The sequence below is a fragment of the Rhinatrema bivittatum genome, chromosome 4 (genome assembly GCF_901001135.1).
Source record: "Rhinatrema bivittatum chromosome 4, aRhiBiv1.1, whole genome shotgun sequence".
Taxonomy (NCBI): Eukaryota; Metazoa; Chordata; class Amphibia; order Gymnophiona; family Rhinatrematidae; genus Rhinatrema; species Rhinatrema bivittatum.
Genome location: NC_042618.1, coordinates 180,884,155 through 180,898,281, shown reverse-complemented (window position 1 = coordinate 180,898,281; position 14,127 = coordinate 180,884,155). Strand labels below are relative to the sequence as shown.

The 14,127-nt window shown below is 40.6% G+C and overlaps 1 protein-coding gene across 9 annotated transcripts in view; it reads left to right on the top strand.

Moving 5' to 3' along the window:
- The window catches only part of ARSG (arylsulfatase G), a 240,054-nt gene that overhangs the window by 69,512 nt on the left and 156,415 nt on the right, over positions 1–14,127 (top strand). For 7 of the 9 annotated variants that reach the window (XM_029599301.1, XM_029599300.1, XM_029599306.1 and 4 more), the window contains exon 2: positions 10,508–11,438. In XM_029599301.1, the coding sequence (XP_029455161.1) occupies positions 11,221–11,438 (218 nt within the window). In that variant the 5' untranslated portion in view covers positions 10,508–11,220. Of the gene's footprint in view, positions 1–10,507; positions 11,439–14,127 lie in introns of those variants that run through there. The other 2 variants (XM_029599310.1, XM_029599309.1) reach the window with 2 other exon arrangements.

The following is a 14,127-nucleotide window of genomic DNA, read 5'->3' as shown; positions in this document are numbered from 1 at the left end:
AGTGTGTGAATAAGTCTGTATACAATAATGTGAATAATGTATACAAGTATATCTCTTACAAAATAGCAACTACAGTGTGTACTTCTGAACACCACCCCAGGACACCCCTCGATCACTCCTTCCCCCCCCCCCCCCAGGAAAATGTATGCTTAAACTGAAAATATACGCATACTCTTGACTTTTATAAAATAGCATATATGCATGTATATACTATTCTTACACGTAGAACTCATTTTAAATTCACCTTGGAGAGTACAACTTTAGGTCCTTCAGTCTTTCCATGTATGGCTTGTAGTGCAGGCTATTTACCATTTTGGTGGCTCTCCTTTCAATTGTCTCTGCTTTGTCAATGTCCTTTAGTAGATGTAGGGTACCCAAAGTGCATTGCAGCAGTCAGTAAAATGAAGCATGATGAGGGCAGTGGTAGAAACAGGATTGAGAGGTTGGGTGAAGGACTTGGGAGGGAGCTGGTGGTGGTTAAGTATGGCAATTTATATGTTCATCTGCCCAGAATGGTAGAAACCCGAATGGAAGATACTTGGGCAGATGGGATGAGCCAGTTGGTTTTTATCTGCTGACATTTATTGTATTATTGTGTATGTTTAGGACAGAAACACAAAAACATTTGAAGAAAACAAATGCAAACTAGAAAAATAATCCAGGGAATAAGCTTTTTGTGGAATCTTAATTGCTTCATGGACAAGAAATCTAAATTATTCATATTTCATTAAAATGAAGCAAGACTATGCAATACAGTATGTAAACTTTGAGTAATTGTGGTTATAAAGGTAAAGAGCAATCCTCTTCTGCAGTATCTACTTATAGATCTTGGCTGTGCTAGCGTAAGATCATGTGTAGATCTTGTCCCAACCTGAGCTCACACTGAACTATGCTGGGAAATAAATTTTAAAAATATTTATTCATAGACATATGCTCCTCACTCATTGAAAATACTTACTGTAAGGTGTTTTTGCTTCTGTTATTTTTTCTTTTCATTTGAATGGAAGTTTGTGTCTAGAATATTCTTTTTATATCCTGTCATGTATGTCGTGTAGCACTATAGAAATGTTAGGTAGTAAGGTAGTTATGTACTGATGTTTTGGGCAATAATTTTTCTTTTGGTTTTTTTTTTTTTTTTTTTTGGCACCCTTTCTTGTGAATTTGCTAATTTACCAGGGAATGATTTTTATGATTTACTTTTAGAAATGTATTGGGAGTACTTGTAATTTTCTTTGCTTAATTTTAAACATTATTTAAAAATGAAATATGTTCTCTTGCATGGTTATTTAATGTGGGGGTTTTTTCCAGGTTTAATGTGCTATTTTTGGGGTGTTTTTTTTTGTTTTTTTTTTAGAGAGAACGGTCCTCATTTTGGTTCTAGAGAAAGTTTAAGATATTGTGGACCTGATTTTAAAAAGCATTTATATCTTAAAAATGCATACATGTAATTGCACTTTACCTGTGTAAATGGGCTTTTGAAAATTGCTACAGTCTGTGTCATTAAATTGTCCATGGAATATTCACATGGAAGTGCACTTTACGTGCATAAATGGCTTTTTAAAATTGTTATGATAGTATGTCAAATTTAAATGTGTAACGCCTTTGCAAATGACCTGTTATTTGAGCACAAACAAAAATTGATTTTTGATCCAGGATTACTATCTTTATGAAATGACACAGACCTCAACCTAGAAAATAACACTAATATCTGTTTAATGTACTGGTAGGACTCTTTTCTACTTTTGAGACATTTTGATCTTTTCTTGTAACTAGCACATGATTATACACTGGACAAATTTTCACTTTTGCACATACAAAAATGCCTGTAAAAAAAAAGGAGGCAGTCTAGGGGCATTCCTGGATAGGGAGTTACACGCGTAAGTTACTATTTTAAGACATGCGTACATTTTCCAACTTGCGTATTGTCACACCTGGTAATTATCTGGTGTAAGTGATAATAAACTTGTTTATTGTGTAGTACTGACTGGGAGGTCTGGGTAACTTGAGGGTAATTCAGGCTGAAGAACCAGGAAGGTCTCAATGACCTGGAGAAGGACTTGGCAAACTGGTGGGACTAATTGGTAAAACTAGTAATTTCATTGACTTTGGTGTGTAAAAAAAATTCACCAATTTACGAACATGTAAGTCCTATTTAACTTTCACACACAAAATATGTGTGTATTTTTAAAACAGGTGAGAAAAGTGTGGGCTTTCAATGCATTTTGTAACGTTTGCTGTTTGTGGGGCCGGCAGCACTCCCCTCAGGATGCGGATGGCTTCTTAAGAGGCAGGAACACTGCCATGATGCCATAAGAAACCCTGCTCCCTGGGCTCCCTTAGGCGTGTGTGGTGCAGTACATTGGAGAATGAAGAAGTCTCAGCAATAGATATTGAAGTAATTTCTAAAAGTGAAATCACCCAGTGCACCCAGAAGTCCTTCAAAAGAATCAATGTCGTAAAAGATAGCTGCTTCTGCTGGGAGACTCAATCATCAGAGGAACCAATTTGAGAGCACATTTTGATGGTGACACAAGTTAAATGCATTCCAGGATCCTCACCTAGTAGAAATGCAAATCAGATAGTTCTAGTCATTGAAGAAGAAAGTAGGAACTCTGATATCAGTATTATCATCCATCAAGGGAACAGTGACCTCAATAGAAATGGTATCCATGAAGTCAAAAAGATTTCCAAAATCTAGGAAAGATAAGACACACTATAAAGACTATTGCTTTTTCGGAAGTATTACCTGTTCATGGAAAGGGAAATGAGAAGCTGTGCCATATAAATAATTTCAATTCCTGTCTCAAAACCTGGGGTACAGAAAGTGGTTTTGGATACATTGGAGGCTGGGGTTGTGTATGGAGCATTAAAAAGCTAGATGGTAAGGATGGCCTACGTTTGTCTGTAGCAGGAAGGAGGAGAAAACATGGCGAACCCTCCGGTTTTTAAATATGCACACCGGAAGTACAAGTGCGGCAAAGCAAGTCCTCAATCAGGTCGTTTTTTAAGAAAACAGAGCGGCAAGATAAGTCCCCAACCAGATTGGTTTTTAAGAGAGCAGAGTCAAAGGGCAAGTCCTCAACCAGGTCATTCATAAAGCGACAGGTGTCGATATACAAGCATTTCTCAAACTAGTCTGCAAAAAAAACCCCTCCAGGGGGATCAGACCAGGGAGTACCAGTTTATTCAGGAGGGTGGCCTATGCAAATTAGGGCCCGCGGTAAAAGGAGGCACTAGAGACACTAGTGCATCCCTAGTGCTTCCTTTTGACAGGAGCAGCGGCTGTCAGCGTGTTTGACAGCCGACGCTCAATTTTTCTGGCGTTGGTTCTCAAACTCGCTGACAGCCATGGGTTCGGAAAACGGATGCAGGCATAAGTGAGCGTCCGTCTTCCAGGCCTCGGGCCAATTTTTAATTTTTTTTTTACTTTTGGGGCCTCCAACTTAATTAAGTCGGAGGGTGTACAGTAAAGCAGTTTTTTCTGCTTTTCTGTACACTTCCCCGGCGCTGGCCGAAATTAATGCAAGGATTTGGGCAGAGGTTAATTTCTGAAAGTAAAATGTGCGGCATGGCTGCAGGAATAACTAATAGGGCCATCAACATGCATTTGCATGTTGTGGGTGTATTAGTTTCGGGGGGGGGCGGGGGTTTGGCTGCGTGTTTTCGACGCGCTATTACCCCTTACTGTATAAGCGGTAAAGCTAGCACGTCGAAAACACACATCCAAACCCGGGCACACTGTTCTGTATCGGCCTGATAGTATAGGACTTCTATCGTCTGTTCCCCCAGAAGCATAAATCTGGAGGCCTCGGGAGGGAGCTTAGAAAGAGGGTACTGTAACATCTGCCAGTTGTGGGGTCATCCTGCAACTGGCAGCACTCGCCCCAGGATGCCAACAGTCTCCAAAGAGGCAGGAATGCCATGACACCATCAACACTGCTTTCTGGGCGTGCATGTGTGCGCGGTGCCTTATGAAGTCCATTTGGTGGGAAACCCTGCTGTAGGTGCACAGCCCAGCTATGCTGTATGGGATTGCCTCAACAACAGGTCTCCCTGCTTGATTGCAGTGTATGTTGATCCTGCTTTGGTTCTGCCTGCCCAATCTTTTCCAGCCTGTTCTGCCTTGCCCAGCCCAGATAGTTCTGTCCTTGACTTTCCTTCATTCCGGTCCTTCTCCAATCTATTTAATACTGAACTCTGCCTTGGACCCAGATTTCCCACCTGCCATAGTCCTCAGCTTAGGGTTACCAACTGCCCGGTTTTGAACTGGACAGAACAATTTTCTGTTCACCTGTAAGTTCTGGTCAGAAGTACTGACTAGACACAAAATCAGTTTCCTGCCTCAGGCAACTCCTTTCTCCTACAGCTCTGCACCACTTCCTGTTTACAGGCGGGGAGGGAACTAAGGCAGAACAAGCAGCATGAGAGTGGAGCTGCAGCCCTGCTCTGTCTCCATGCTGTGATTGGTAGCTTAGGGGAGAGGGGATTGGAACACAGCTCAATCTCTCCATCCTCTTGGCTGCTCTACAGCACTTCCTACTTATCTCCGGAATGCCTCATAGGAGAGAGAGGCACAGAGGAAGCAAAAAAGATAGGATGGGAGAGAAAAATAAGAGGATGGAGAAGGGAAATGGAGGGGAAGGAACAGGCTAGAGGGGGTTAGAGAGGGAGTTGTACAGGCTGGATGAGAGAGCGAGAGGGGGCACAGGGAATGAAGGAACATAAGAACATGCCATACTGGGTCAGAACAAGGGCCCATCAAGCCCAGCATCCTGTTTCCAACAGTGGCCAATCCAGGCCATAAGAACCTGGCAAGTACCCCAAAACTAAGTCTGTTCCATGCTACTGTTGCTAGTAATAGCAGTGGCTATTTTCTAAGTCATCTTAATTAATAGCAGATAATGGACTTCTCCAAGAACTTATCCAATCCTTTTTTAAACACAGCTGACACATCCTTGGTGCGAAAGGACAATGCACCACCTGAGAGCAGGTCCTTGCTACAGGATCCTTTCCTGCCGCACCAGGTTGACGCTCTCCGATCATGAGACCTTCTTTCTCCAAGGCAGCACCAGGGCTGCCAGTCTGAAGTTGGGACTTGGCTACTCCCTGAAGGTCTCATCTATATACCTCTCTGCCTCAGCTCCTCCAGGTCTGCCACTCTAGCCTCCAGAGATCGGACTCGTTTTCTGAGAGCCAGGAGCTCTTTGCATCGCATGCACATGTACAATTTCTCACCCGCAGGCAAAAAATCGTACATGTGACACTTGATGCAAAAGACTGGGAAGCCCCCCTCTTGCTGCTGGACTGCTGCCTTCATCTCAAATTTGTTCAGTTCCTAGTTAAGCTTTAGGTTGCTATGGGAGTAGGAATGTGTCTAATTAATGTCCTTTAAATGTATTACTGAATTCACTATATGTCTGGTAATGGCCTACAGGGGAATGTTCAAACTCTCAATAAGGTGTTTTTTGTTGTTTTTTTTTTGTGAAAGTGGCACCTGCCTATAAATGAAAGGATGGGCAAGGGGTGGGAGGGTTGGGAAATACAAACAGTCTAACTTCAGTTAGTCAGCCAGAGTGACTCACTGCTCTCTTGATTAACAAATGTTGGTACCAAATCACTCTACCTTAACACTTTTCTGAGGTGAGTGCTGAACTTTTCAACCTTTTTACTTAGGTATACACTGCTTCTAGCTTATTTCTAGCTTCTGGCTACTTTGTATATTTAAATAACAAACAAAAAAAAATACTCTAACTTCTGCTGCCTCACAGACTATTAAAAATAAACACACTAATTACTGCTTATTAGCTGCCTTACTGACTGTCTATTTAAAAATACAGTCTAACTTCAGTTTATTCCCTGCCTTACTATTAAAAGCACAAACACACTAAATCATATTCCCAAAGAAAATTTCCCAAGCAAAAACTTACTGATTCCTTTCAGTCACCAGCAAGGTGATCCTCTCCTCTCAGTGCTCTCACTGGAGGGAGAGAGAGAAGGGCACAGGGGCTGGAGGGACAGACAGACGATGGCACAAGGGATGAAGAAGGGAAAGAGTCAATAGGGCACAGGAGAGATTGAAGGAAGAGAGAGTAGGGGCTAAGGATGAAAAGACAGGAGGGCACAGAAGGTGAGGGGGGGCACAGAGCCTGGAGGAGACAGGAAAAGAGACAAAAGGAGAGAGATAAGGGGCAGTGGGAGGGGAAAGATAGACAATTGAGGTACAAGGAACGGAGGGAAAAGAGGAGACAGGAACAGGGCACAAATATATGCAAATTTATGCTAATATTGGAAAGGAATGGGGCACCCCCTCCTCCCAGTCCTCAAGTGTCTAGTCATGCTCTATGAAAAAGTTGGTAACACTACTTCTGCTACAAACTGTGCCATTGCCCTGCTTGCTGCCTGCCTCCGCCTTCAGCTAGTTCCTGGTAATTGTCTCCACCCCAGCCTATCCAAACCTAGGCCTTTACCTGGACTCTTTCTCTCTATATGCCCTGTGACACCCTTTCCTAAGTCCTGCTGCTGGCCCCTGGAACCCAAAGACTCAACCCGCAGGGAACAGGGCCGGTATAGGTGAAGCTCCACCCTTGTCCCAGTCTAGGGCTCATTCGCCTGCTGTTGGTGTGGGCCTAGTAGTTTCGCCTATTGTGTCAACCACATCGCAACTCAATAGTCTACTGTCCTTACAGCACTGAATACATGGTTTCACTGTATTCCATATATTCACATATAAGCCTACATACACGCATAATTTATGAGATAGATATGCATATTTTATAAAACAGAAATTTCTTGCATGCGTTATAAAATACTATAATACAGCTACGTATATCCACATATATTCCACTGCACACAGTTATCATTGAAGAGTTTTAGGGAGCAATTTTCAGGCTGCAGTGGGACAAAATTCATGTGCTGTTTGTAGCCACAGACTTGGTACCAAGTGTCAAAGAGGGAGAAAGTGCAAATATAAGGAACCTGTGGACATTTGCTTCTGCTTTTTGCATGGGCAGGCTTTCTTTTTTGCATAGAAGTAAAAATACATTTCTATGCACCTCATTTTCCAATCCTGGGAGGATCGCCTTTCCCTAAATTCATCTAAAACCACGATGCATATACTTTTAGCTGAATAGACAGAGGGCAGTTTTCAGACTGCCAGTTTCATCATCGTCATCTTATTCCATGCTTTTTTCCAACTGGAGCCCAATATGTGTTACAACAAATCAGAGATCTGCATCATAAGTACACCAAATAAATACAACAGAAAGTTCAAGAAAGACAACATAATGATTCAGGTTTGTTGTGCTTAGGATGATGAATATTTGTTCCAATGTATTGATTGTTGATTAAGCTGGCCATTGATCAGAGCCCATCAGTGGGCATTTTGATGTTTATTGCTGTTTGAAAATAAATAAAAAGATGTAATCATATAAAAGGATTAGAGTAACAGTCTTGCTATGTACCCACACAAATAGCTCTGACAATTGCCCTCATAATGACTAAAGATTTCCTTCATCCACTCACATTTTAGAAGGAAAGGGCTGTTTTTGTTTATTACAAGCATTTTTTTAAAATTTTGCAATGAAGCATTTCAAACATTGAAAAGCTTTCTGAAGTATAAATCTACTACAATATAGTTCTGCACACCTCCTGGGAAAATACATTCCTATTAAAGTTATTTTGTTCACGATGCTGGGCTTGGTACATGTGGTACTCCAGGGGGAATTCTGTGCAAATAAATTTAAAATTCTGCACACACAAACTTAAAATTCTGCATACTTTATATTGGTTCAAAATAACAAAATATATGATAGTGTTTAAATAATTAATTTAAAATGTAATACAGAAAAAATTATTACTTAAAGATGCAGAGTTTTAAATATTTTGAGCAGAATTTCCCTAGAAGTTCATTGTAAGAGTGTCTCTTCCACCCTCGCTCCCTACTCCCCTGGCCAGTCTCCTTTCACTTTGCCCTCTCAGGCCCCAACTCCACCTGCCACTGTCTCTTCCATCCCCCTCTAGGTTCAATCCTTTCCACTCTGAGTCTGACTCTTCTCTCAATACTGCCCTTCACACAGTCTCTCTCTTTTTCTCTCTCTTACGGGCTCCCTCTCTAGTACACATATACACCCCCTCATACCGGCTCCCTACTCTCTCTCTTGCGTGCGCACCTGCCCTCTTACAGGCTTCCTATTCTCTCTCTCTTGTGCGCGCACATCCCCTCATACAGGCTCCCTATTCTCTCTCTCTCTCTCTCTCTTGTGCACGGACATCCCCTCAAACAGGCTTCCTACTCTCTGGCACCTACATTCACATACCCTCTCACACCCTCAAACATGCTTTTTGCAGTCTTACGCACACACACTCAGTCACCGAGGCCTGCTCCATTTTCGCCGTGAGTGGGCTGGCCTCTGCTTGCGGCACACCGGTGCCTGTTCCATCTTTGCCGCGAGTGGAGGCCGTCCCACTTGTGGCAAAGGAGGAGCAGGCCCAAGCATGCCATGAGAGGAAGCCATCTTGCTCACAGCATGCCAGGGCCTGCCAAATTTTGCGCAGCTGTGCAGGAGGGGAATTCTGTGCTCCGCAGAAGTGCAGAATTCTCACAGGACTAATATGGCCAGAGTCCTTTTTCACTCCTCAGCAGTGCTCCATTCCCCCAGCAGAGCTCGTTGGGGGGAAAACACCTCATTTATAGGCCAGAGCATAGCAAAATCATTTTCTGTTCCTGGAATATGGATCATTTTGTAGTTTTGCTGTCTAACCCTTTGAGTGTTTTTCAGTCTAGCCAACTATTTTGAGTCAGCTAATTTAATTTACCTTTTTTTAATTTAAAAAAAGTTTCCAAGAAAGTGACTTTGCAAGGCTCTCTTTCCTTGCTCTGGTTTGGAGACTATTGTATGAATAGTATCTAATTCCCCATTACTGAAACTCAATTTTTCACTGCTTATAATAAAAACATGTTGTGGATAAAATGAATCAGAAACAAGCTAAGTGTGTCATATAGAATTTGCTGTAATAAGCTATATTAAATGCAAACAGTTCCTTTCCCAGATAGGCTTTAGTGATTCATGGAAAAAACTTGAATGGTACAGAAATCAACATGCTGTAGTTATTAGGCCAATTGCATGTGTATCCTCAGGCTTGCTTGCTTGCTTGGAATAATATTTAAAGACATCTGCTCTTTCAGAATAACCAGAAGTATTGGTAAGGCAGAACTTCATGACTGCATTCACTTACCAGCTATGACTATTCCTAAGCAGCTGGCCAGATGAAAGGTCATTTTAAGGGCTTTTCTGCTTTACATCTGGACTATTATAAAATTGTCTGCCCCATATGCGGGTAAAAGTGGGCACATAAGACCTGTACGAATCTGCCTTCGGGAAAAGAGGTATTGGTTTGGTGTTCATTTACATGCCTTCTTTTTGATTTTAAGAAGTTTGTACATGGCAAAACTACCCACATCAAATGGCAAGGTGTGATTGTGGGTAGTTTTGCTCAGGTAATCTTCTCAAATTTACATGCATAAGTTTGGCTTGAAAATAAGTGTAACTTTTATGTTTATAAATGTTCATAAATTTATGCAGGCCATTACAGCATTTAACCCCTCTCCCTCCCCCATCACCAATAATTGCCAAGCCTTAGAGGTGCTGTAGCAGAAAAAAAAGACTGATTCTGTACAGTTTATTTATTTTTATTTATTGTGTATTTAGCTTATGCTTTTTCATTGGTAGCTCAAGGCTAGTTAAATTCAGCTACAGTAAATTAGACTCGCTGGAGAAAGTTTTAGAAATGGTTAGTGATCCTTCTGCCACAGAGTTGTAAAATGTTAAGACAAGGAAAAACAGCTAAAGTAGGCAAGTAGCAAATACTATCAAAACTGTTTAGATCATTGACATAAGCACGCAGTAGTGGTGGAGTAAACAACACACACATATGGAGCAAAATACAACGTAAATAATGTGTGGCTAACATCAATCACGGATCAATACATCTCAAGAAAAAATCTTTTATTGTTTCCTATACAGAGTCACATCAACACACATTATTTACGTTGTATGTAGATCATTGACATACCATTTACCACAAAAACTTCCTGATGTACATTTAATTCCTAAAGAGAGATCAGCATGTAACATTTTTTGAAAGCTCCTCATTCTTACCCACTCCTAAAAGCTTGATATTTTAATACTTTAAAAATTAAAATCTAAAGATACTTACATATCCAGAATTTGCAATATATAATCCAGTTTGCAAAAGTTTAGACTCCTCAACTGAAATCCACTTTTCATTATATTAGTCAAAACTTTGGCAAAATAAATTAAAAATTGAAAAATTTGATTTTGTAAATCCATTTGGACTTTGATTTTTTTTTTTTTTTTTAATATACTACAATATCAACCCTCGAAAGGCATTAACACTTTTTTTTTGTTAATACAACAAAACTACTTCTGAATGGAAAATGTTTTCTTGTAATTTCAACGGCTTCTTTTTTTTTTTTTTTCTTCAACAGGGGATTCACCTTCAAATTACAGTAATCATAGAATTCAAACAGCAGTAAATGGCCTGTGTCTGAAGTTGAAGTTTGGCATCCGTTGGAGAAACCTGCCATCTTTATTTTTTTTTAAGAGGAGAGACAAGTGGCAGAAGTGAAGTCACATTCTATGTTTGCACCAAGAACCGAGTATTTCTTTATGGAGACACTTGCTGGATATTTGTTCAAATGGCCAAAATAAATGAACTGCAGAAGTATGTGTGAAGAACCATAGATCAATGCATTTGTTGGATTGTAATTGCATATGTCCATAAAAATGGCAACAGGAAAGATGGCCCTGCCGCTTTTAGGAGGATTTGATCCAGAGAGTCCCCAGAAAAGCATTCTAGTGGCTTCACACATTGTATGGCGAGACTCAATACTGCTACCTTCATTGTTTTAATGAAGATTATGACGCTTGTTTTGACTGTTGTCTTCTGTCAGCAAAGCCTCAGAAAACAAAAATATAAGCAAATAGAATAAATAAAATATCAACAAATTATCTGAGTATCAAATTTCAACGTGCATATTACTTTAACATCACAGTAAACTGAGTGTACAAAACCATGGTTCTGTAAACTTCCATATATGTGTTTCCATGCCAGTTTTCTATAGAAATGTGTGACCTACATAGAGCTACCATGGGGAAGAATTGATGGTCTGTGATTAGGTTATATTTGCACTCTGGCAGGATGGAGGGACTGTTGTGCAAAGTACTGCTTTTGATTATTCTTTACACTGGCTTCTTTTATCATCCTTCGGATTATTTTGAAGGCAAGGCAACAGGTTCCAAAAAGCCCAATTTTATAATCATTTTAGCTGATGACATGGGATGGGGTGATCTTGGTGTAAACCGGGGAGAGAGTGAAGTCACTCCACACTTGGATAAGATGGCCCAAGAAGGAATAAGGTAAGCTTCAAAAAATAAGGAAACTTCTGTGTATACTAACAGTACTTTTCCATGGGTGTTTTTTTTTTTTTTATGTATGTAGTCAAATGATTACACAAGAAGTACTTGGCTCTCTGCCTGTCCTTCCTTTATATCTATAGATGGAGTCTACATGAGATAAGAGGAAATTGCAGCAGGTCCTTGGTCTTCTGTGTAAATGAGATAAAAATAAGTTGCAATCTCACAGTAATGGCCTGTGTTTCTCTCCTCTGTATTAAAATTCTCGCATATGCTTTAGTAGCTCTGATGGCTATAGACACATTGGAGCTGCTAAGTGTGGGTGTGGGGCAGTAAAGTTGTTTGTTAGTGCTGGGATTTATGGCAAGGAATACATAGCAAATACATCTGCCTGTATATATAATACCATCTCTCATTTATTTTCATATTTATTATTGAAAAATCTCCAGAGGAATGGATGTATTAGTCTGGTGTAGCAAAAAATGACAGGAGTCGGGTGGCACCTTAGTAGACTAAACAATTTATTGAAGCATAAGTGAAGGCATTGGTTTAGGCAGGACATGGTGTGGAGAGAGTGTTAATAGCATTATAGTATAGCTTACTAACAACTGAGGTAAGTGTGAAAAGACAGAATGATTGGATAACAATGACATTCATAGATAGTTGTTGTGAGTCATGAAGCCATTGTTTCTGTTCAGAACTAGCCTGATGGAACTCATCAAAAAACTTAATACCAATTCAGCAGTTTCATGCTGGAGTGTTCCTTTGAAATTCTTATGTAGGAGTATGGAAACCATAAGGTCAGCTAGAGAATGTTCTGGAAGTTTGAAATGTTCTCCTGTTGGTTTCTGGATATTGCCATTTCTAATGTCAGACTTATGTCCATTTATTATTTTCCTTAGGGATTGACCTGTTTGTCCTATGTAGATAGCAGAAGAATATTGCTGGCATGCTTCAATAAATTGGTTAGTCTGTAAGCTGCCACCCGACTCTGTCATTTATTATTGTAATCTGTTTAGTGCTACAGGGTATATGTTTCAGAGATACACAAAACAGAATCCCTATTCCTTGTAGTTTACAATCTAGAGAAGACTTACAGACAAAACACAAAGAAGAGACTTTGAGTTAAAACTGTGAAGCCATAAATTGGGAAAGCTAAGTTAGGTGGGTTATAGACTAGATCATTGGTTCTCAACCTTTTTTCAGCTGGGACACACCTGACAGATGGTTCTCAAGTGCATGACACACTGAACATGTGACTGTCACGGGACAAAATGTAAATATACATTCTGCATCCTCAGGAACCACATCGACCCCCAAAAATGGGTGCAGAGCAGAACTAGGGCATTACCTGTACAGCTCACGATACAAAAAAAGATATTCTGGATCTGATGACATCTCAGTAAAAGCAAAACAAACTCTCTTTACTGCCAGGCACAATACCCCTCCTTATGAAAAGACAGTAATTTACCACTACAAATATTTAACCAGGCCCTAAACACTAATACACCTCCTATTGGGAAAACAGAGCAAGCCAAGCTGCTATAGATACCCACTTAGAAATAATTGTAAAACTATACTAATAAATGTTACAAAACAGCTGATGAACAGAATAACATCCAACAATTACAAACTCATAAAAATTAATAAAAATAGTCTAAATATCAAAATATTTCAAACAGCAGACACATCACATAATACCCAATAATTAAAATGGCAGTCAATCAAGAAAAATAAACTTAAAAAGCTGCCTTTAGTTACCCTCTCCAGCAACTCTCCTACTCCTTTCCCTTGCAGACCAATAGCACTCACCAGAAGCAGCAGTGGCTGCTGAAACTATGTCCTCACAGTCCTCTTCCTTAGGGCCCACAACCAGTCTCTGTCTCACACAGACCAATAACTTCCCTAACTAGTATCTCTTCCTCACACACACACACACACCAGTCACCTCCCTGACCAGTCTCTGTCTCTGTCTCTCACACACACACACCAGTCACCTCCCTGACCAGTCTCTCTCAATCACACACATGCTCTGTCACTTACATGCAATCTCACACATACTCTGTCACTTACAACCACACACACTGCCACTCATGCACCCATTGTACCACACACACACACACACACAAGCTCTCACTCATGCACCCAGGCACCCATTCTACCACACACACACAAAGCTGCCACTCACCACCCAGGCACCCATTCTACCACAGGCACCCATTCTAACACACACACACACAAAGCTGCCACTCATGCACCCAGGCACCCATTCTAACACACACACACACACACAAAGCTGCCATTGATGCACCCATTCTACCACACACACACACAAGCTCTCACTAGTCACTAGATTAACTGAGGAAGAGGCAGCTTTATTTATTTATTTATTTATTTGTTTTTATATACCGACATTCAACACATGTTATCACATCGGTTCACATGGAACGAGTTAAGTAGGTTACATTGTAACAGGGTGTGGAACTGGGAGAACATAATAGGGGGAGAATAATTTAACAAGCAAGTAAAGAATAACTTTGGGAGGGCGGTATCTCTTATGAACATTTAGGTACATAGAAGCTTAACATTCTGCGTTAATTGTGGTTTCAAAATATGGCTTGAATCTGTGGGACGTTCCGGGGGGGGGGGGGGGGAGGGTTGATATTTTGAGTTAATAGTTGTTTCAGTATAG